At 38.6% G+C, this 25,771-nt stretch overlaps 1 protein-coding gene across 2 annotated transcripts in view; it reads left to right on the forward strand.

Annotated features, from left to right (window-relative positions):
* The first annotated feature begins 2,190 nt into the window (after positions 1 to 2,190).
* stxbp5l (syntaxin binding protein 5L) overlaps positions 2,191 to 25,771 on the forward strand; it is a 150,455-nt gene continuing 126,874 nt past the window's right edge. For both annotated transcript variants that reach the window (XM_062431651.1, XM_062431652.1), the window contains exons 1-2: positions 2,191 to 2,358; positions 22,545 to 22,642. In XM_062431651.1, the coding sequence (XP_062287635.1) occupies positions 2,191 to 2,358; positions 22,545 to 22,642 (266 nt within the window). The remainder of the gene's footprint in view (positions 2,359 to 22,544; positions 22,643 to 25,771) is intronic.

A 25,771-nucleotide genomic window follows, 5' to 3' on the forward strand; every position in this document is an offset into this window, starting at 1 on the left:
AGATAACAAATGACTTACACTTACAAATCTTATAACTTACACATACTTTGTAAAATGGTCTGTGGCAACGTAAAGCATGTTTTCTTTGTAGTTAATGGACCCAGACATGCAAAACCACTGGTAGGTTTTTTAATGCATTGTGTGAAGATCAATCAAATTAAATTGTCTGAAATGTTTTAAACCAACAGTATTACACTGCACTGGCTTCAGTCCGCTGATTGTCTATGTCATTGTAAGCTTAACCCCAGACTATTACACCTTATAGGCAAATTCAGTCAGTTTTTATTCACACCCGTCAGTCAGTACTTGCAGTCAACGCTGTCAGTTCCTCCTCAGTTTTTTTCTCTATGATTTACTTTTAATACTCCAAACAAGCAGAAAATTTACATCAACTTTTTTCAAACATACTTTTTTTTTTTACCTTTTCACCTGAATCATTGTTCCCGTATAAACCCTATGAGACAATGGACCTAAATACACCTACACATCTCAGCAGAGTAGAGTGGAGTAGACAAGTAGCACCTTTAAACACAGTACTTATATGGTGCTTTACAAATGAGAGGGTGGAAAATGTGCAAATATGTGGATAGAAACACAGAACTATGTAATATGTGCATAATATTAAAATATTAAATTGGCATTTTAGTAAAAGTGTGTTTTAAGATGTAGGTTGCCTTCTGGTTGCTTTTACAGTCGAGCAGCGTTTTTTCCAAGGCTGTTCCTTCAGTTAAGGAGGCTTTTAGACCAGATCTTAGAACAGTCAAACGTCCCTGCTCTTACAGCCTGAAGGTCCTTACAACAGTGTGAGGCATCGATATCTATGTTAAATTCAGAGGGTCTGACCATGCAATGCCTTGTCAGTCCACAATGAAATATTAATATCCAGTGAAGAAAGGCTGTACATCATGGTGTGGGATCAGCATCTTGTTTTATGTTTAAAGGAATAGTTCAAGATTTTCTCTAATAGTAATATTGATGCATTTGTCTGTTGTTGATGGAGACTTAGGAGTAAATGGAGCCAGTTGCCAAAAACCACAAGACAGCACTCAGAAAAGGCTTTAATTAGGCACAGCAGAATGCGAAAGCTTTTTTTTTTTTTTTTTACCAGTGTTTATTTCTCCTTTCAGACTTGTCTTTACCGAGAAGCTGTTTTGTGTGATGGGAGGATGAATGATGAATGGATTTTTGGTGATTTTTTTTAGGTGAACTATTCTTTCATTGCCGTTTCCACCACTCTATTTTTCTTCATCATTTTGTACCTTTGATTAAGCGCTTTCACCCAATCATGGATGAGGGAGGGCGGGAGAAAAGAAAGAGAGAGCGGGAGGAAGAGAGAGAGAGGGGGCTGGTGTAGGGGGGCGGGGCTGGCTTGCTGTGGCTTTTCAGCACCGCGGACAGCTCCCGTCTCCTGTCTCTGGACTGCAGAGAAGAGACGCTAAAACACAGATGGAAGATATAAAAAGCTAATCACATCAGTCCATAGATTAACCTCCAGTTCACAACGTCAACCCACAGCATCTTTTTTCCCGCCTTCTTCTCCTCGGTGTTTGAGTTGTCTCGTTTTACGGCCTCAAATCGCGTTTAACTGCATCGCCTCTGCGTCTCCAGTCTGTTCCCCCCTCCTTCTCTTCCTGTTAGACAGTACTGTGAAAGTGCTTTTTTGGGGGGAAGAGTGGATTGACCTGCTCTAAGTTCTTTTGATACATTTTTCTTTACACTTCTGCGTGCTTTAACATCGCTGCTCGGTTCCCTGATTATGTTGAGGTGCTGGGGTTTTCTCCAAGCCCGAGAGTGGATGTTACTTTAGGATTCAAAAGCAAGATGAAGTTGAGTAGTTTCTGTAGCAGTCGGTGCTCTGATATGAGATAGGCGACCTGCCTCTGCAACATTGACTGTAATCCTCTGATCAGAGTGGACCAGACGCATTCATTTTTGTGGACAACAGCCAGAGTGCAAGATGAGGTGCCTCCATTACTTTTTGAATTGCACTTAAGAGAGAGAACGAGAGAGTGGGTTGTGTTGCCTGCTACTGCTGCAGGAACAGACGATTTATTCCTTTAGCTGCCTAAACGAGTTGGGATCTTGCATCTGAGAGGAGACTGGGAACTCTGGGGAAAAGAAAGAGCACAGAGTGGTCCTCTCTTCCTCCCTATCCATAACATTAAAATACCCAAAAGCACGATCAAAAAAATGAAGAAGTTTCGGAAGGTATTGGACGGTTTGACAACCTCCTCACCAGGGGGGACTATCGGATCTCCATCGTGCGGCAGCGCGGCCGGGACTCCCACCGCAGCGCCAACTCCCAAGGATATCGACGTCCAAGAGACGCTGGTGTCGGAAAACTTTCAGCTGTGTAAGGTGAGTAGAAAAGTGAGGTTTATTCTGTCGTAGGCCATCGACATCAAACAAAGGACTGTCTGTCAGTACAGTCTGTCAGTGTAGATCCTTGGATTTTGGTTACCTCACATCCTTATCCACATATATGAAGACTGAAGAAATAATGTCTACAGGCGTTCTTATAGGCATCGATGAAGTGGGAAGGAATCGTAAAAGTTGAATCTGGAGTGTCAGTCAGCTGCTGCACTAAATTTGGTGGCCTGCTTTTCTCTGTTTGTGTTGAAAGTTCAGCACCGCGGAAAGCTCCTCGTTTGTAATCCTCCTGAGAATTTAGACACATTTAGACAAAACAAGAGAGAGGGAGTCTTTCAAAGCCTTCACAGAGTAACGCTTCTGGTTCTTATCAGCCGTAGTAGCTTTTTGTTTTAGGGCCTTAACGCCAAATAGCTGCGGTTATGTCCATTAGTCACCCATTGTTCATCTGCATAAAGCTCAGCCCCCGTGGACATGTGTGCACAGCTGGCATGTGTGTGAGTGTGTGCGTGCAGTTTTGGGAACACTCCAGCTCCCACCAGTATGTGCAGTACACAGTATATGCGCCCCGTCATCGGCATGCTGTAGCCTACAGGCTGCAGTATCCTACACATGTGATATAAACAACCCAGAGGAAGTCAATAAATAGCAGCCTCCACGTTGCATCAGCAAGCAGGCACGAATGGTGTAGGAGCGATGACATAACTGGTGTCCCTCCCTTGTATAAAAAGTGCACAGCAAGCCAGCGGAGGGACCCTGCAGTAGCTTACTGTCCTAGCTGATGTGCTTTTCACTGGGAAGGAGTGACAATGAGGGAAGGATGTGAATGGGTGGTGGGGATGGAGGGTTTCGGGGGGTGGGAGGGTAGGGGGGAGGTGTATTTATAGCAAGAGCCTCTTCCGCCCATTGCAGCCCTTTTCTGGATGCATTTTGGAGCTGACTGCAGCGATTATTCCTCACCCTTAAAGAAACGGGGTGCATTTTTGGATATGGCTGTGAATAATTCATTGAGAACCCAAGATAAACTGGGTTATTTTCAGAGCTATATTATTGAGTGACACTGGTGGAGGGTGGGAGTTTGCCTTTTTATTTCTATAGAGGAAACAGGGAAGGAAGGAGAAGGGGGAGGAGGAGAAAGATGAGGGAGGTTGATTCACAAGCTGAAAAGGATGCTGCAGAGCACCCTAAGCAGACAGACAGGGAGGAGAAAGTGCTGGAAAAGAACAGCATGATTCCCTGGTCCCATGCAGGAAGCTGCTCCTCCTCCACATGTGGCTTAATGTATGGTTGTTATTTAAGACATTGAATTGATTGAACCTCTCGTAAAAAAGACACAAGTGTACACCATCATCGACACATTTCTTAAGTGGTTTTATTTGAGCCTGTGCAGGTGTAAGTTGCATGTCTGTGTGTGTGTAGAAAAGAGGGAGACAGTGACAGAACAAGAGGAATCATATGTGTTCATCCCTTTTAGTAGCCCAGACAGAGTTTAAGGTGGGATGAAAAGGTTTTATATGTGAGTCATTGACTATGTTTTCAGACTTTGTCCACTGTCTCCATCAGATATCTATTTTCCTTTGCTGAGAGTATCATATGGACTATGATCTCCCTGGCAACCACATGCTTCACAACAATACTGATCCTATGCAGCTTTAAAAATATGCAGAAACTATGAAATCCTACCTGACTGTTTAAAGTTGAATGCATTCAATGTTCGATTGATGGAAAAGTAACTGAGCCAAAGATGTATCCTGTGTTATTGTCTCACTTATCATCTAACAATGATGCTTTTTTCTCATTTTAATCTATGCAGCAAGTTTGATGTAGATGTGCCCGCACGCACACACAGTCCTTGAGAACCATGTATGAATAAAAATGTGTCTCTTATGACTTTTTTTGCTAATTTATTGAGCTACAAAAAATGTGCTTGCCATACATAGCAGAAAGTTGTTATGTTTTACAGTTTGTATAGAAAGGTATGATATTTTATGGTGTTGGATGAATGGTTAACAAAGAAAATGATGTTTCATCAGCTGAATTAATGTGATTAAATGTGTTTCCTGAATATACTGCAAATGAAAACAAACTAAAACACAGCAGACATGCCAGTCATCTAAACATTTCCATCACTGCCCCGGATATTTTTAAATAGGATTTTCACTTTCTTATGGGGATATAAATCTGTGTGCTGGTGCAGTATGTGTGGGAGGGTCTTGGCTAACATCTCAAAGTTAGTCATGACTTCTGTCTTCACTGTACAGTGTGGGAAGAAGCTATAACTCATTTTGTTTGAATTAGATTTTATGTATTTACAATGCATAGGAAGTTGCTGTGTACACTGGAGAGTGTGTTGAAATGAGGTTTTTGGTGAAATCTGCCTCAGACTGAAGGAGTTAAAGAGGGAAATGTGAGGGACCCAGGTGGCTGAGACTCTCACTGAATCTATAGACTCATTTCTGTTTACAGCAAAGGGGAGACAGATGGTGGGGAAGGGAAGATGAGGGTGGAAGCATTACATGAATGCAGTGTCTGAGACTTTTCTTACAGATATTTGAAAAATTTGGAGGTCAGACTTGCCTGTCCCTTATTATTGTTTTACACCTGAGGGTGGTCATGATTAAAGACTCATTTCTTGCTACTTTGTTCATATATTTGAATCACATTTTTATATTTACTTTATGCATCTTTAAGCGATAGAACTGGACTGAACTGAATTACATTGAATTGAGCTAAATCGTATTGTCTGCTGCTTATCCAGGGCTGGGTTGCGGTGGCATTAGGCCAATTGTATTGAGTTGACTAAATTAAATTGAACTGAATTATACAATAAGAAGCTATGAGAATAATAAATCACCTAGATTCACCAACTCGTATTGCTTTTATTGTATAGTATATGTTGACATGTATTCCTTTGTAAGGGGAAAAAACGGTTATTTCTGCACATGTGCGCAACTCTTTCCCTCAGTCAGTTTGCTCCTGACCATCACAATGCTGCATTGGTGTTATGGAATAAAGAGAAGCACAGAATGAGGGCGGGAGGCTAAATGATGGTTGAGGCTTCCTTTTTACAAGAACACACTGAAAGAATTCAGGCTTATGGACTTCTTCTGGCTATCGCCCACACATTTCCTCAAACTGACCTACTAATATGTTACCATGATATGATATAATATGTAGAGTATGTTTAAAGGGGCCAAATTATGCAGATTTCTGGGTCTATATTTGAAATCTGGGGCTTTACTGGAATATCTTATTTATTTTACAGTGGCCCTTAATGCAGCCCCTCAGTTCAGCCTCTGTCTCAAACAGGCTGTTTTAGCTCCTGTCTCTTTAAGGCCCCACCTCCTGATGAGCCCACTCTGTTCTGATTGGCCAGCTCTGCCCCTCAGCAGAGCTTTAGAGAAACAGTAGTAGTAGTAGCATTTTAATTTTTGTCTGTTCTTTACTAAAAAATATACATTTCTCAAAAACATCCACGCATGTTTGAGCCCAAATTGGATTAAAAAATGTCAGTAGACAATTCAAACAGCCTTGTTGAACAAGCTTAGCAACAAAGGCTATTGAATGGATGGCATATGCAAATGGTATGGGTGTTAGTTATTTGAAGACACCATCTTTACATAGGTTCATGTCAAATTTCACTTAAAAAGTGTGCCCACAGTATCTGGAGATTACAGAAAAACAAAACTTGTAGTCAGTGGCAATTTTGTAGATGAAAATATTTCAGTAGTGAGAGGTCAGAGGGAATGACCAGACTTGTTCAAGCTGATAGGAAGGCCCTGCAAGTAATGGCTCAGAACAAACGTTATCTCTGAATGAAAAACCTTAAAGTGTTTAAGCTAATTTAGCTCACAACCATTTGGGCTTTTGTTCCTCTTAGCTAAGAACAACTGTCATTATCTCCAATACTGGATGACTAAACAGTGATAAAACATCTCCAATACATCATGATTTCTGCTGCCACATGCTAATGGATCAGCATCATAATCTAGTGTACAACAGCTTGAATCATGGATACGTTCTGTCATGTGTGAATGTTACCAGCTGCTGCTGCTGCTGATGTAATGTGTTCGTTTTTTCCCACAAACTTCAATTAATTTCAGTGCCACACATACAATATGTAAATATTTTTACTAAAAAGGTGTTAGCAGTAACCTAGTTACCTAATTGTCCCACACAAACTCAGAACCAAGTAGAGACAAAGGAAGACGTGAAACAGGAATTGTGTAGCATGACTTCCCTTCAAACAATCCATGACCACAATACTGTTTTATAAGGAAGAGACAAAATCATATTCAGGATTAATGAAGTTATCTTAGCTTATCTTATATCTTTACATATGTTAGCATATATATCTTTCTTTTATAAGTAAAAAAAAAATAAAATAAATAGCATCCTCTACAAGCTTCACAAATGCATAGTAAAATGCTGCACACAGCATGTATATCTTAAAATAGAAGATCTTCACAGTTGGTTAAAAAAAATCATCACCAGTTTCTCTCATAATGACTGTCATTTGCATTCTGTTAAGTCTTTATCTCAGCTGACTTCATTCACATTGTATTTGCCACTTTTTTCACTCCACCTTTCTGAACTGGAGTACCAACAACAGAATTTCAATCAATGAAAAAAATAAAAAATTAAGTCCTACTTGCTGCTGTGGAGAACAAGGCTCCAAGAAGCTTTATGTCATAGATAAATGTTAGCTGTACGCTGAAAAAATATAATTTGTCAGATGAGTACATACTTAAGTGTGCCTGTCTGCATTTCGCTTTAGTTTTAATTTATTCACAATTAATTGTAATACTCATCATTTAGGTGTGTATGATCTATGACTGCATACCATCTTTCTAGCACTGTGATCTGATGACAAGACCACTTAAGGAGGCGATCTGGCTTCCATGGCTACAGGTAAATTAGAGAAAGTGACCTAGACATGTCAACTGCTACAGCACATCAGCCACACCGCATTGCAACTCCAAATATTTTTGTCACAAACATATATAATACTTTCCATATAGACAAAAGATCTGCAAGTCAAAGGCAGCTGCACTAAAAGTACATCCAAACATCCGCCCCAAACTCCTCCCTAAAGGCTTTTGCAGTGCTGTAACAACATCACGCTACTTCCTCCTTTGGCTCTGGAAAAAAAACAGTCATTATTTGCTCGACCAAAATAGGTCACTTATCAGGAAAACATAAACATATTGTATGTTGTTTTAAGTCTTTGGATATAGACCAATGCTATTGTGTTTTCTGGTGAGGTCGTTCATAGATCTCTGCCAACAAAAAAAAGCCACATCTGAACTCAATTAGTTTTTTAGAGTTTTAATATTTGTGGATCTAAAGCTTGTTAAAAAGGTGCACTACTGGGACATCTTGACCCCATTCACATTTCTAATGTCCTTAAATAAATGATTAATCTCAAAAATCTCAGTTTTTGCTAATTCAGCACCAGCAAAATCCTATTTCAAATTAGATTTTCTTGTAAAACATCCTTTCTATGCCCATTACTGTCACCAGATAAGATTAATGTTTTAGAAGAGTGCAGTTTCTCTGTGCCACATTTTGCAGCCAGCCCTTTAGGAAGACTAATGGGCATTTTAACAGGATGGGTTTTCCTGTAAATATTTTAGATGCTGTTGTGCTGATGTCCTTCCATAACAACCTAATGTAGAGTTTGTAGTCATGTTAGTGGCATGGCTCTAAGGATGGCAATTGCCAAGTTCACTTTGGTTCTGACTGAAATTGGCTATTGAGCGGGAAGCCATAAAATTAGGTATAGAACAATTTTACTCATTTTTCACTCTTGACTTTTCAGAAAGTAAAATGTTTCTCTTATCCTGTGAAATATTCTATTTGGATTGACACAAAATGTGGTTCCCAGATGATGTAGCATTAGATTGACATTTGTGGTTCTGAATAAAATATCTAAACAAATACTATACTATATATATACTATATACTATATACTATATACTATACTATATTGATACGCACCTTCATAATAACCCCTCAGCATGTATGATAATAACCTTTGTGATCCCATAACTTTTCATCTAGTACCATCATCAGGTCAAATTTTAAATTTGTTCAATGCATCAATTTATGACAAAATACCTGCAAAACTAATGAACATTACCATCAGCCTCAGCAATACTTTGTTAGCATGCTAGCAAGCATAGCTAAGATGGTAAACATCAAAGTGCTAGCATTGCTATTGTTAGCATATTAGCATGCTCATCTTATCATTGTTTAGTAGGCCTTCAGCCTCAGAGCTGCTAGCATAGCTGTACTCTATGTCTCTTTATTAATGAGATCCAGTAGGTACAAATAATGTGTTACTTTTTGACTGGGAACTGAATACTTTCTGTGAAATAAGATCATGTGCACATAAAGAACTGCAAACTTATGTTAGTTAGATAGTTTGTCATGAATGCATCTGTTAGTTACTAATGTTAGCCTAGATGTCCCAGCACTTTCTATACTGTACACAGTACAGTGTATTGATTCCCGTAGACTTGTTACCATGTTGGAGATCAGCAAATATATTGCTATGCTGTTAGTTCACAGGTTTGCTCTTCAGCAGCGTACTATTAACCATTACTGAAATGGTTTTTGTGTAGTACGACAATTCAGAAGGTTAGGTGCAAAATAATTTGTTAACATGGCTAAAGTTCAGAGGTTAGGAGTTACGGCCTTCTCGCCCCCATGTCTTTCCTCTGACAGCATGATCTGTGGGCTTGTAAAGATGACATCACCTTATTCCCTCAGCAGCGACCCCACAAGCTCACCATGGGTGTGATGACTCAGTGGGTTGACTTCCAGCTAGTCTCACATTACCATGTGTCGGCTGCTTGTCAGAAGCCTCAGTGTGGGATCAATTAAGGAGGAGTTGATGTCAGGCTGAGAGGAGAAGATGGGAAAAAGCAATAGCAGAGGAGATATGTTCAGAAAGTGTGTAAGTGAGACAGAGGAGGACTCTGATTTTTTCAAACAGCCCTTCATTTCACTTCAGTTCACTCTCATGAAGCCTGTTTTCATTTTGCAGTGCTTGATAAACCACCACAGTAATTCCTCTTTTGTGCGATGTGTGGTTACTAATCACAAAATTCTAGCTAGACAACGCTCATGGCGCCACCTTGTCCTGAAAGGCCCCATGCACAATGCTTTTTTTCTTTTTTTTTGTGGTTTGTTTGCTGTTAATATCATCATTGCATGTGTTTTCCAGGGCTGCATCAATGCTCAATTATCTTAAATCCACAATTAACACACAGATCGATTGTGTACTAATGGCTCATAAAATGCAATAAATGCTTAAAAATTACTGCAAATTGGCCTCATAAGTAAAACATACAGCTAACAAAAGATTCTGTTGTTGATCCATCATTTAGTCTTTATCCATCATGTGGCTACTTGTGGAGAAACATCAATTACAGACATTTATTGTCCTTTCTTTGTACTTTCCATGTACTTGTGTATGCAAACTAACACAGTGATTTAGTGCATGAGAGAGCAACTGAGACTGATGAGTTGAAACTTTATAATGGACAACAATCCACTTGGCCTGCTTTACACCAACATTCAGTTTCTGCCATGCCTCTCTGAGTGGTTAGAGGATCATCCTGTTCTGAAATGCGACTCTCAAGCACTTGACAAACCTCGTGTACTTGACGTCTCCCTGAAAGTGGGAGAAAGTGTATGACAATATTTATGAAGACACCAGACTTTTTGGTTATTACTCTCCATCGTTGTGAAGCATCTTAATTAAGCCTACGTGAAAATAGGAGATAAGACAGGATTTACCCCGAGTCGTCCAGGGAGTGCAGACAGACACATCATTGATCAGGTATGGTGACGTTGGAGTAGTGAATTTGGAGATTTTGACAGCGTGAGAAAGTGGAAGACACAACATTCTTCCAAAGAAGAATAAAGGCAGAACATGAGCAAAGAGATCTTCCTTTTTGAACTCTCACCAAGAAAGTCATAATAAAAACACTGCTCGTTAGAAGACTTTAGGTTACTTTAGGACAACGTTTTCTTTTCAAAATTTAGTCACAAAGTACCTACAAGATGTATTCAAGTAAAAGACAGTTTTGATTAATTTATTCTGTTTTACCATAACATTTCAGCACAATAATAAAAATATAACATTAAATTGTTTGTCTGTACAGATGATCGTAGTAGCTGCTATTATGTGGGCAATAACCATAACTGTGTTTCATTTTGCATAAATCCAGCTTGCCTGTAGCGACATGAGGAAACATATCAAAGGGTTTAATTTTAACACAGATTGCTTTCTACATGGAACTCACTGACAGTCATAACATCGTTTTTCCATTGCCAACATTTTCCCCATTGTTTTAGAAAATACTGCAGTTTAAACATCATCATTGTATTTTATTGAAAATTCATGAAAATGCAATACATATTTAGTAAAACTGATATGCTAAATAACTGCAAGGACTCACTCTGGTACAATATGTTAAATATTAAATAATAACATTGATTTGATATTGTACATGGTCCCTTACAAATGAAAAACATAAATGAGTATAGCAATGTTACATGAGATTCAAATGTTGAGTTTACTACCCCATTATGCAGCCCACTGAATATACACAGTAGTGTATTCCTCCGCTGGGCCCGCCCACGAGTTCCTGCTTGACCTGTAGGAAGGAAAGTTATACAAATATAAATTCACCTTGTTTGCAGTTTGTGGTGTCCTGTCAACAATTTTACAGATATCTCTTTTAGAACGGTGGTCTATGTGGTAAATGCTTTTTGGGCAACAGGGAGATTTTGGGCCACAGGGAGATTTTTTGATCACTGGGGAGAATTGGCTGTAAGGCTCAGCAGGGGCGCCCTATCCAGCTCTTGTAATACATTCATGCACCAGCTGTTCCTGTACCTGCTCTGCCTCTGATTGGCTCTGACCCTGATATTCTTACCCTAACCCAAACCATCTCGCTCCTCATGCCTGAATCTAACCAACCTAACTAATAAAGACAATGGGTACTAGTCAATCAGAGGCAGAGTAGGGTGGGTCTCCAGATGAGAAAGAAAACATAAGGACTGAACTCAGGACTCTCCAGAAACTCTGGTTCTTTCTGTTATTTCCCTCAAGTCTTTTTCCCCTCTCCTTTCTGTACATTCATCAAGTAATACATTAAAGTTAAAGTGTAAACACCTTCGAGTTGCACGGCTGCATATTTGCGTCAGTTTGCATCACCTGGGGCAAATTCACGCCTACGACTTTCTATGTGATTGTTCGCTTCATGTTCGGTCTCAACACACTATAATAATGATCAAATCGAGAAATGCTGTCGTAAAAACTCAGATAGCTATCTCAACCATTCAAGTAAAACGCACAGCTGAGAAAAAAAATGTCCTTTAATCTTCTTTCATCACGTGTCACCATGAAACATCCATTTGAGACATTTATTAAAGGGGCTTACTGCATGGCATGTTACATATCAGTGTTGTTGGTAGTAACACGTGACTAGATCAACTCCTTCTTTTCCCATCAAGCCTAAGGCATAATTCTGATGCTATGACTGATTCACTGACATGTCTGCTGCTGTGGTTAAAAGGTTAAACCACATATATATAGTACATACACACATGGCTGGTTTCTGACCCCACTTCTGCATGAAAGCGACATAAAGCCCCAGAATACAATCACAACAGTCACCTCCTCCACTCACACACAAGCAGAGAAGATTGCATGGCACTAAGAGAAATTATGCTTAAATGACTGTTGAGCCCACGCTTTCATCTGAAGAAACACATGCTTAACATTTTTATCACATTTGGCCCGCAAGGGGTTTGTGTTAAATGTTGCCAGAGAAAGAGCAACTGTATGCTGCTCCCATCAGTGCAGTGTTTTTAAGGGTCGAGGTGTATCTGTGTGGTTATGTGTGCATAATCAATAACCAAAACATTTCAGACTAACATCAATGCATTAAATGCAAACATACGTACATATACATAGATACGTAGAAGTGTCTCTTCCCAACTCCCTCTGGCCACACACATAACACTGGGTAGTCTGCAGCTCTCATACAAATGAGCCCACTACAGTCAGCAGGGAGGGAAGCTTACCCAGGCTCATTCATTCGTTTTCATACTTCTGAGCTCTCACACTGCATTCTCATCCTGTGCACATTTGTGTGTTGTTCTCTGTGTGTGTGTGCGCGTGTGTTTATGTGTGAGTGCATAGCGCATGGAGCAAGTGCTTATTAGATCAGCCTCAGCCTCAGTGATGAATGAAAGTTTCTTCAGCCTTTGTCTTCCAGCATGATAAAGAATCACACCCTGGAACATTGAATCACTTTATTCATGGCACGGGACATTGGGAAAAGACACTGGGGATAGTTTTTAATATCAAAAGGTGATCACTTGCCTGTTACAACTTACCTCAGTTAAAAAATGTTCTGCCAATAATAGCAGCCTGCATTTGTCATGAAATGTGTTTGTTTTCATTTTTGGTGCCAAGCAATCCTTCCTGTATTGGCTTTGCACTAGATTTTGCAGAGATTGTTTGTCAATGAAGCTGTGGGTGTTTTTCTGTCGATTAAGTGAATTCTTTGAGCTAGCATGCTTTATCGTACCACAGTGGTTCTCACTGCTCTTTAAATGACTCAGTATAGGTAAGCAGCAAATGCACATTACTTCCTGTCTGCCTTAGTATTTCATGTTACCAATAAAACACAACATTAAATGTTAAGAACAGAAAAAGCTGTCTAGATAGAGTCTCTAGTCTGGAGACCTAGATGGTTAGTGTCGTATATATACGACTATCTCATATATGAGATTAAAACAACTGTTACATGTTATGTTATATATAACATGCATGTTTAAGGTTAAAGCAATCCTTGTAAAACTGTAAACATATTGCTTTCATTTATTTGTTGTTTTTTTTCAGTTCTGGAAAGATATTGGATTTAGTTTAATGCTGATGTTCTTTTTCCTTTCAAGGACCAAAAGAAGAAAATACTTGAGGTTGATCTCATGTATTCAAACAATAAATGATAAACCTTTGGTGAGGAAACAAAGGCAAGAGTGTGAAGAGAAATGAATGAGATCATGCTGTGTTGTGTAACCAATGTGTGTTTCAACTCGCATTTCACACATTCAGAAACCGCTGATCTCCCCTTGCACTCCTCCCCTCCTAGCGTCTTCTCTCCTACCCACGTTCAGATATGCCTTTTTTTTATTCTGGGCTGCTCCCAACTAGATCAAAGGAATTTTAGAGCAACCTCAAAATATCTCCCTTCAAACACTGGTGGGTGAAGCCATGTGTATCTCTGTTTGTGTGATGGGTGCTCTGACTCTGTAAAGTCTGTGTAAATTATAATGGATGATTGTGACAGGAATCCTCTACTTTTTCCTGCACTGCTCTCTCTCATCCTGACATGTAGCCTGAGGGGACAGGTGGTAAAACACTTGGGTAATACAGGTGCATCATTTGTACACTCGCAAACCTACTGACAAACGACAGTATATGTACAATATATATATATATATATATATATATATATATATATATATATATATATATATATATATATATATGTATCATAAAGTGATACAAAGGGTTCAAAAACTTTTCATGTCTGTACAAATAGTAATAAATATACTTTTTTCTAAGCTCTTTGGGTCTAAGGACTAAGGGTGCCTTTGAAAGGTCTTGTAAAAAGACAATCCATTATCCACTTATTGTAGTTTTTTTTTCTTCAAATCTCAGAAGTGGCACATGTTCTGTGTTCTGATATTTATCGTACATGTATAAGATGTGAATACTTAACCCTAAAATATTTCTAATCATATAAAAAATGGTTTGATCTTTTTTTTGTCTTATATCTAACGATATAACATCAACATAAAGCTATCAAAGAGAGGTTTCCCATGTTTGTGCTTTCTATCTAATTAATCATTACCAAGATGCTATAATGATCATGTTTGTTATTCGTAACCTTTTGACTTATAAACAAACATGAAAGGACAGTAAACAAATGTTATTTAGATCTGCAGGAAAGCTGTACAATATTTTGTAGGCATGACTAAATAAAAACCTGCTCTCACCATGACCTGCTCTAACGTCATTGACTACTCATCACTACTGTGATTCAGGGTTTATTTGGCAATGTGGATTTAAATACAGCCCACATGTGTGTATTCATTCAGCATTATCTTTTGATACATAGGCCTGTGTTGCCCAAATTTGAATAAAATATCTCTGTGTTGTGTATTTCTCACGTTTCTTTCAAATAATATAGTATTACAGTTTTTTTCAATTTATAAAAATATTATGAATTAAAAGAAAAAGGCTTTTAAAACCAGCTACAGTAGTTTTTATAACTATTCAATTTAAGTCCAATTGCTTTTTGGCTATCTTCAGTTAACATATCTGATATGGACCAAGAATCAAAAAGTAAGAAGAACGCTGTACTTAGAAGGGCTAGAGAGTCCATTGTGTTTTATTATTATTGTTATAATGATTATTTGCCCAAACTATCTTGTGATCAACAAAAAAAAAAGTACTTGATGTTGAGATGGTAATCAATGTCATCTGCCAGTCACATCACTGAGTGCATTTTCATGCAGATCTTTATCCTGTGATCAGGCTTTTGGAGTATCTCAGTTATGTGTGTATATGTGTATTTAGTGCACACAATGCTCTGATTTAAGAAACCCAGATAAGACTTTACCCCGGTTTCCAGTAGCTAGTTAACTCTGATAGAGACCACCATTGTGGCCTGGAAACACCTTATCCAGGTTACTGATCATTGGCATGCAAGCTCACAAGTGTGTCATCAACTCAAGTTACGTGTTAGTTAGTCAGTTACACACACGCACGCACACACACACACACACACACACACACACACACACACACACACACACACACACACACACACACACACACACACACACTGACACAAATTGATGGTAAATTATGTTATGATGATCAAGACGCTGAAAGGGAAAGTCTAATTTTGGTAATTCAGATTATGAATTGTGTTGTTACTCTTGTTACCACAGATCTGATGGAGACCAAAGCTGCAGGCTATTCATCCCCAATTGTTGAGATAAGTTGGTACAGAAATAAGAGTCTAAGATGTTCAGAGAGACACACCTGCAGGCAGACAATCAGACACGCGGATACGGTTATGATCATGTAAACAAGGATATGATCAGATAATCACGTTTCTATTCCATGTGAACACCATATGCCAAATATGATGAAGACCAGGATAAGACTCAAAACTGTGAGACTGATATGATGCACTCAGTCTTCAGCTCTCACAGTCATCAAGTTACTAGTTTACTTTACCTCAACCGTAGGGTCGTTGTAAGTTGACAGCTGACAGTAAATGACAACTACTGCAATAATAATAACAGCAGCAGCAGCAGCTGCTGCTCAAAGTGCTTTTAAAAAACAAGATCAAATGAAAATAATAAGTAAAACATTTTAGCAGAAACATAAACAATAACAATAACTGTACAATACTATTGTTGTCACAGGTTGATTGGTTCCTCCTTGGTTTATTTGCACATTTGTAAATTAAAAGTCAGAGAAAAATAGTAATTAAAAATTACTAAAAACCTTTAAAAGATAGAACACAATAACAATGCAAAGTAAAATATAAAAATAAACATAAATATAATTTACCCAATTAATATTACATGCAAACATTAGAAAATAAAATAAAGCAAAACAGCAGAAATTATAAATTAAAAAAACTTGCAAACAATACAAAATCCGGATTATATACTAAAATCTTTTGTCATCAGAACATTTTTGCAACTGGTCAAAGACAGAAAATCAGTAAAGCCCAATGTTCTACTCCATAATTAATAAAAAGGGCATAATAAAAAGTCAGGGCAAGCATGTAACTCTAAGAGTGTGCTTGCTCCATAGAGCAAGCAATACTTTCATGTTTTTCTTTTACCAGTCTATGGATTTTACCAACATGTGACAAGAACCTGCAGTTAGCTCAGTTCATGATGTACGCATGGCTCTCGCGCAGGCGCACACCCACAAACTTCCTCTAATTAAAGTTGGTGCACGGACCAGGTGCGCGCTTCCCGAAATTTGCACCAGTGGATTTTGGAGGATGACTGCCTCTAGTTTTTGTGATTGAGCTTAATGTTAGCTAACGTCCAATAGCTAATTTAGCGTTAGGTTAAAGCTAGCTTCAAAGCTCAGAGGGGTCCCTACTTACCAACTGCAGAGCACCAAAGGACTGACAGCCTGATGTCAACAAAGGGTTCAAAATGTGAGTTATGACTCCCTTTTCAACATTACCAACACATTTAACTATATGCTGTTGTAAATCTTGCTTTGGATGTATGCTGTATTGGTTTTAGCCCTTTTCAAAAGTTAACCTAGCCTGAAGATACCATTACATACCCAAAGCCTCAGCATGTCTGCAGTCAAACACAACTATTAAGAAATGTACACTTTTAACTTTTAACTTTGAAAAAAAAAATGTTCTTGTTTGATAAAAGTATAGAGACAAAACTGGAAATACCAGTATGGATACTGTTAATATACATTTCTACAAAGTCTACACAATTATAGACCAAATCAACAAATAGGTAATAGGATGTGCTGTGGGCTTGTTTATTGCTTAATTACCTCATTAATTTAAACAACCTTTTGTTTTATGTCTCTGTGTTAAAGATGACTAAATAACAGTCTGGCACATTTAGTTTAACTTAGGATATGTTGATGTCACAAAATAGATAATAAGATAACACAGATTCGCGTGTGGCCCTCAACAGTATACAGTACATCTCTCTCCATTATTTCCATTTCCTCCTGCTATCTGCTGCTGTCTACACTCACACTCTCTCTATGCATTATTCACTACTTGTCAGTGCTTTTGCTTTAAACATCACCTTCCAAGTGGCCTCTTCATCCATTCCTACTTTTATTCTTGCCCCATCTGTACAACACTTCCCTTGTGATTTTGTTGTTTTGTAGATAAATGCACAGTCCAAGCACCATCTAGGCCAGGCTGTAATGTCGCCATGTAGTGTTGTGTGCCATATTGAAGACTTAAAACAACTAATTTGTTATTAAATTGGACTGGTTTTCACTCTTTGACCACCTGTTTCAATGTAGGGTCTGAGCTAAGATACAATAATAAGACAAGGACATAACATGTATCGTATGTTGCACCTATACAGACCCTGCTCAGCCTAAAAATAGGAGCAGGTATCTGTGTGCAACATTTTACATTAAATTAAGTAACATCTGGATCTAGCTACCTGGAGAGCAGTCTTATCTACCATGGTAATAAAAAAAGAAAGTAATGATTCACCAGCACTGATATACAAAAGAAGGTGCTACTGATGTATTCACACGACCAGATTAATATTTGTTCAGGTTCATCTCACTGAAGTGTCACAAATGTTCATGGCTAGTCAGGATCAGTGATGATATTGACATCCATGTGTGCAATACACTTTAATTGATTATTTTTAATACTACCTTGTCATTACTTGACTGATTGTACTATACTTTCCATTATGAAATCATTGTAAAGCCTTACTGTCCCAATTTGAAACACAACATAATCGTCCTCTCTTCTGCTTTTTGTACCACTGAGACAAAATCTAGGTTGTTTTATTTGTGCACTTTTAAAACAATGTGTGTCTGGCATAGTTGAAGTTTTCTTTGACAGGGCTTTTAAAAACAACATTAAAACTAGCTGCCTCAGTAGTCTGTATTAATGAATCTACACTGTTATTAGGTCACAGAGGAGCATATTTTCTGTGGTGGTGGCAGGATCTGTAATGGCACCTGAATTTGCTACTAATAGCACTTGTGTTGTTCTGTCTTTATACATTTCCAAAAGATCATTTTTGTGTGTTTCCAGTCATATTTTCTGTTGTGAATCTGATTTTTTGGGTTTTTTTTGTACCCACTCTTTGTTCAGATATGATGGCTTTGTTCAGAAATTATTGTTGCTGCCAACCAGTAAGATGAAATAAGTGTTACTGGTATAACAATGTTGTTGAACTGCTAAAGCATTCAGTCCACTCTTGATTGTAGAGTAGTGTTTTTATTCTCAAATAGCACAGTTTGGTCAAGTAAAGACACGGCTTGCAGACAGCACATTAATTAGACTGCAGCCAAATAATACTTCTGATTTTATTCAAGTCACTCACGAAATCAGTGTTAATTAGCCTCAGTTTATATATTCATTTGCAGAATACATTTGTAATTTTAAACATGCAAAACGATGGTGTGCTGGCTAAAAACGTGAAGCCTGCTACCTGAATATTTTGTACATAGTCATTGCTAAAATGAGAATATAAACCCAAAAATGTGTCTAAAAACATTTACTGTAATCACATAACGATAAAAAGGATTTAAATGGCGTTGATCTGTGTTCGGAGATATCGCTGCTCAATGCACGATTTGCTGTCAGTGGTAGACATGAGTGCTGCTTGCTATTTATAGAAACAGGGGTCTAGACCAGCTCTGCAGCCGAACGCTGTGTGGAGAGACAGAACAGTGGGTGGCATAAGGTGGTATCAGTGTTTCGGGTGTGGGCATGTCTGTGTTGTTATCTCAAGAACGTCAAGCTTGTGTGTGTGTGTAAAAGTTTTGTATATTTGAATGGGTGAAAACAACATAACAGAGGAAGAGGAAAAGGGGAGGTGGTGGTGAATGGAGAGTGGAGTTGATGTAATGCAGCCTCTGGCAGCCATAACGCAGGTCCTTCGCTGCAGGTCAACAGTTGCTGCACGGCTGAGTGCCTCTCTAAATGTACGACTTGGCTGCCTCATGGGCATGAATATAGATTTAGTTATTCCTTTGAATTAATTTCCCCTTGTTCATTTTTCAGCTTTTACCTGGGAATTGATCACAATGTAGTTTTGTGAGCCTAGTTTGGAAACAGCTACCTCATCAGACTATTGATTTTTAAATGTTGCTGACTGAATAAAATAGTCTTTATCAGGCACTTCTTATTTTTTTAAGGCAATGGAAAAAACACCATTATAATAGAGTTGACAGAAGATGGTTGAACCTGGTCACACACATATATGAACACATGCACTGAAAGAGGGAGAAAAAATGCTTTATGGCTTTGGCCTTAAAATATGTATGAGCTGCTCTGAGATTCACCAGAGTAAATGTGTTTTCCCTCTCTCTCATCCACTTCTTGGCCCTCTTGTATGTATATGTGTGTGTGGGGTCGGGGGTGGGGGACGGTGGCTCTCCTGTATCCCAGCAACAGTGCACTTGAGTTGGGTCAGAGGACCTAAAGGATGCTTTTGGCAAGACCTGGAGGATAAATGTGAATGTGTGTGTCTGTCTAGATAGATTCCTCTGCACATGTTTCTCCACTATATTTGTGCATGGAGATTAACTTTGAGTTATTTGGTGTATGAATGTCTTTGTTTGACATTTAAGTGTCAGAATTTATTTGCTAATGCATTTTGTATTTTGGTGGGTTTAAAAAAAATCTAATTTGCCAGTATCTCCTGCAGCTTTCTCTGCTGCTAAAGGTTTATAGGTTTATGAGTAGCGGCATCGTGATCGCAAGTGATTGTTAATGACAGGGTGAAGGCGTGTGTCAGTGCCTATTCTGGAAAGTGTGTCCCACCTACCTTTGAACTCTCAAATGTAGTCACTTCTGGCGTCAAGTCCCACACCCATATCCTGTTTAATGCACGGAACTTATTAAATGATAGAGAATCACAATCACAAACCTATTGCATTTGAAAATAGCTCAACTCTATAAAATGTATGTGGATGCCTGTTGAAGTTGTGGTGATGAGGTTCATGGTGCATATCTTAATGTTACAGCCCAATGCCTTCCAGATGCATTAACTGCATTATTGTGATAGAATTACACACATAGTCAGCTATAAATTTGCTTAGTGTTATTAAATGGCCTCCTAAGGGACTGGGTATTTATGGAGATGCTGATACCCGTCTTACCGAGGAACTCAGTATATTATGCACCTTTAAACAGAATAGACACGGAATTATATGGAAAATTGTAAACTTATAATGACGATTTTAAAATGTGCACTCAGAGACTGTTGCTTCACATTATAGTTGTGCTCAATTTAAAAAAATCAGACTCAATGTAAATCATCATTCTGATTTCTCTTTATTGTGTTTATTTCTCCTCTGTGTAAAGCACTTTGGATCAACTGTGTTGTGCTTAAAGTGCTATATAAATAAAATTGAAGATTCAAATTCATGACCTGTATGAAGGTTTTCAAGGGCCATTCTGCTTCTTCAGGACAACTTGTTTGTTGGTCGGGGGGCTATGTCTGACAATCTCTGTAACTTTCCAAAACGGACAATCCAACATTCACACCCACTTAACACAGTGATTAGCAAGGCAGCTTTATTTGCAGAGCTTTTCATCTGAACAACAGAGAAATGTTTTCTCCCCTACCTCAAAGCCAGTTAGCTTCACCTTTGAGTGTGGCCAGTTGCTATAATCACTTTTTTTTTAATCTCCTACATAAAGGTTAGCAATATTATTAATTACTGTCTCTCCATTTGTGTGGATTTGTGTATGTATTAGTTGAGTAACATATATGTGCATATGCAGGCCAAGTACTCTTAATTACTTAACAGTCTAACACACACGCACACACACACACACCTTTTTACTCTAAATATAACAAATATAACATGCACTTGGATACTTTACTCACAAATATGTGAAATGTGTAAATAAACATTCAGACTCACACACAGACAAACTTGCGTACATGCACACAGACACGCTCTCCTTCCTCTGTGTGATTCAGTGTCTCTCTGCGTTGTTTCTCATTTTTCTGTCAAGTTTGATCACTGCTGAGTGATTTCATTCTGATTGTGTTATGTGACCATTTCATTCATCCACAGACTCTCATTTTATTTTTCCAAACTCATGTCTGTATATTATTAATGAAATCACAATAATTCCTGCAGCCAAAAAAGGTGTTGGTGCTGGAAATGAGTTGGGGGCGGAGGGTTTGGCAGCAATGTTGTGAACAAACAAACCACTTATGTTTTCATTGTTGGTTCAAAGCCAGAAGTTTATTGAGTTGTATAAATAATTTTATAGAAGTATTTTTGTTAATTGTTTTCTTTAACATTGTTATATGGTTTAAAACTGAAATATCTCATCTTGCAATTTGCCGGTAAAACAGTCACATCAGTGTTGCAACATTTCCATTCAACACTCGTAATGTCCAGGTCTCTGTATCCCCGCTGAGCAGATTACAGTAAGTGAGGGACTGCTGGGAAATTTAACATGACTAATAGCAGACAGCTGCATTGAATGCAGAGCATCTCGTAGTGGGAGTGTGATAGACAGTGTCATTTTGTCTCGTCAGGCCTCAGCATGAATGTTGAAGCTCATTTTCAATTCAATCCGGATGTAACATCGATAGAAGGTAGTTGTTAATTACAGAGTGATGTCTCAATTTATCATCAGTATTAATGTTGACCTTGTAAAGGTCTTGTATTTGAATTTCAATCAGTGTTCAGCTCATTAAAATGTTGTTTTATATTCATCTGTTCTATATTAAAATTAATGTGTGCTATATTCATAAATGTTAATATGGTGCAAATAAAGGTTTAAATGTGCATTTACAGCAATATGTATGGGTATACTTCTTGTTCATAATGATCATTTTTTGTTGTAGTGCCAGTTGTACTGTAACATAAGTGTTTTACCTCAGCCTGAATCTACAGTTTCAAACAGTAAGCATTATGAAGATGTCAGGCTGTCACCATAGCAATCACACATGTGAAAATGTCACAAGAAAAATGTTCTTTGAGCTTTGTTTCCTGCAATGACACAAACATCTGTTAGTTACAAAGGTTTATTCTGAGATTGCATATTCAACAATTGACAATAAAAAAATAAATGCTTTTGAATTGTTAGTTATCTTTAACCATTAAACAGAAATCATTTCAAGGGATTTAGTTAAAAAAAAACTGAATTAAAGGTCACAGTTTTACAAAATGAACATTTAGCTTTTCAAAATGTCAAATTCCACCAGATTCACCGCACTGTAGAATGTCACAAGGTCAGGTAAATTCATTATATGATAAAATCATTCATTTACCAAAACTGTGATCCTAAAATGTTTTTTCTTGTTGAAATAAAACATTGTTTTGTATTTTTGTGTTGCAGACGGTTCGTCATGGTTTCCCTTACCAGCCCACTGCTTTGGCCTTTGACCCTGTGCAGAAGCTCCTGGCCATTGGCTCCAGATCAGGCGGCGTGCGGATGTATCCTTTACCCCTCATCTGCTTCCTCCCTTAGTCTGGAGACACACTAGAGAGCTATACAATACAAATACAGTATATATTTACTGTAAGCACATGGCACCTGGCCTTTGCCACAGACCATTATTAAAACAAGAGCAATACAACATAATCCTTAATAGTGTGCACATTATCTTGCTCTCTGCTTTTTTGACAATATAAGAAGAAAGATTAAGTATTCTTAAGAAAGTGATCTCTAAAAAAATATGTCACCTCACAAAATGAATCATCCCGTCCATGTTTTTTATAAGCCTTTGTTTGTCAGGAAAGCTTTTAATCTCAAGCTATTTATATTTAAATAAGCATGAAATACAAAACGATATACACAATTCACGTTGTGATTATATAAAAAATATGTACTAGAAATAACAGATGCACACTGGCTGGTACAGTAAATCACAGTGATATTCCTTCTAAGTAATCCTGCATTAGCATCATGAGGAATCACAACATTGTTCATTGAGATACTGTGTCCAATGTCATACAAACCTGTGGCATAGCTATAGTGTGTCCTCAGGAAAAAGGCCTCCCTTCCTCCATCCCCCAAATCCCCGTCCTCCTCATCTCCTAATTCCCATCCCATCTTTCAGCCCTGCCACTTCATGTTGCTAGGCTGTCATGTCGCAGGCTCACAACTGTCCATCCTAGAGCCCATCCCCTGGGTCACCCGGTCACAGGGATGGGAGAGGACGTGTCAGTACAACCCAGGTAGGAGATTATGCGCTCATAAATAACCAGAGTTCCCAGTATCCCCTAAGGTTACTAAGAACAGAGGCTGTAAACAATTATTAATGCTGAAGAAGTCACACTGCTGGTCGTGCTGGGTTAGCAGAGGACAGACAATGATTCCTCTGCTCAAAGAAACAGAGAAGTCATAGTAAAGTCGACAGGAGGAGATGTGACATTGTTTGAATATTTGAAAGAGACAGAGACTGTTGAGGCTCAAGGTGAAGGTGCACGTTTATGTCACAGGGAATACTTGATGAAAAGACAAAAATGTGACTTGATTACATGATATGCTCATCCAAATGTAGCGATTTGATATCCCCCCCCATAATCCATCTTCTTTTTCTATATTTTCTTTAATGAACACCTGGCTGTGAAGCAAGGCTGAGATTTCATCTGGATTGAAGCCCTTGAGTGACTTAGCATTTGTATTGACATGCTCCACACACCTCTGCTCCCATGGGGCCTGTCATTGACTCTCTCTCTCTCTCTCTCTCTCTCTCTCTCTCTCTCTCTCTCTCTCTCTCTCTCTCTCTCTCTCTCTCTCTCTCTCTCTCTCTCTCTCTCTCTCTCTCTCTCAATTGTGTACACACACACACACACACACATTTCTTTACTCTCCTGTTTTTCATTCTACCTCGCCCTCCATCACCTTCTGTGTAGAGAACCTTTCCCCCCCCCTTATTTTCTCCTTTATTTATGCAATTCACCCTTCCTTTGTCCTTCAAAGCGTCTCTGAATTTTCGTCCTCTTCTTCTCAGTGCTTTGAAGGTCCGCCTGTCTTCTTCTGTCATGGTTTTTCTTTTCTCTATTGCTGTTTTAGTGCATTTCTGCCTACTTTATCCTTCCTTTGCAGCTGTATTGGCACTGTATATAATAGTAGCCATTACAGGAATTTCTCATGCTCAATTTCTATAAGTGGTACAGTGTACAGTAGATATCCTGCCTTTATTCTGCATCTCTACACTATGTCAGTGCCGCCCACACAACCTACTAAGGATATTTCACCGTTTCACCAGATTTTCATTTTTCTCACCAAGTCTCTCTGGGGTGGAACAGCGTGTGAAAAAACAGCAATTTGCAGTAAAGCTAGCACCCGGTCTTCTTTTCTCCCGTTGTCTGCCTGTCACTGACCTGATCCTGTAGTCGCCGCTTTCTACTGTAGCAACACATCATTATTTGTCAGTAAAATATATTTTGCTCCTGTGTATTGATTTCTGGGGGTTCAAAGTTAAACATTTAGATGATACTATTGAACGACTGTGTGGGAGTGCGGTTCTGTGGGCTCTTGGTGGGAGGTGCCTATTTCCAGACTGCCTGCTTGTGTCTGGGTGTGTCTGTGTGTCTGTGTGTAGACATGCATCTCTTCATGTGTGCCTGTGTATGGACAGGTGTGTGTGTTTCTGCGTCAGTGTAGGCAGAAGAGTGATCAATATATCTGAGTAACCATGGAGTCTGGTGTCTTTGTCAGAAAACCCTTTGTTCCCTTCTGCACATGTGTGTAAATGATGCAATAGTTGTATTGTCCTCAATTGGTTTGTGTGCAAAATAGGGGTGTCATGATTCTTCAAATGCATGATACAGTTTGACTTTCTTGATTTTAAGATCGTGATTCAGTTTTCGATTTAAACAATGTTTCACTGTGAATGAACAGTGCAATTCAAATGGAGGATTTGCAGGAGAAGTTTGAAGAGGACCTTGATGACCAGGACACCCCGGTCACTGAGATGACATCTACCCACTGGGCCCGGAGGTGAAGAGGATCCTGAATGTACACAAGTAGGCAGTGGTGTAGAGAAGAAAATAATGAGAGAATTCGTGAACCTGTTTATGATTTTGAATGTCGAAATCAAACGCTCATTTCAATCCATTTTCAATTAAGAATCCAAATTATTACACCCCTAGTGCGTAAGAACCTGGATACTGGCTCCATTTGAGGTTTTTTCTTTGAAGAAGTTGAACATCGAATGAAGGTTTTCTGCTAGATACAACTACTCTGAAAAACATCTGAACCTCATCTTAATCTAGAAGTTTGATCTGTTTTCCAAGACATTAGGTGTTTAACCTTTAACCTCTCCATCATGGTAGAATTAACCAGTCAATTTTATCTTTACTACGAGGCTTTGAAAGTGAGTGGATGTGGGGTTAATAAGGCTTAGTGGTTTTTCTGAAGACTTTAGTTTCTCAAGAATATGAGACATAAGCTTATATGATAACATTACGTGCTTCAAATGTTTAAAGTCCCCTTCCACTCAAAAACATGTTGCGTATTGTTGCTTCTGTTGAATTTTTGACCTTATTTGCCTTATTTGTAGAATGAGTAGTTGAGTTTGACACTAGAGGGCTGTTTTCACATTCATCTGCTGA

Source organism: Scomber scombrus, chromosome 13 (genome assembly GCF_963691925.1).
Source record: "Scomber scombrus chromosome 13, fScoSco1.1, whole genome shotgun sequence".
NCBI classification, from domain to species: domain Eukaryota; kingdom Metazoa; phylum Chordata; class Actinopteri; order Scombriformes; family Scombridae; genus Scomber; species Scomber scombrus.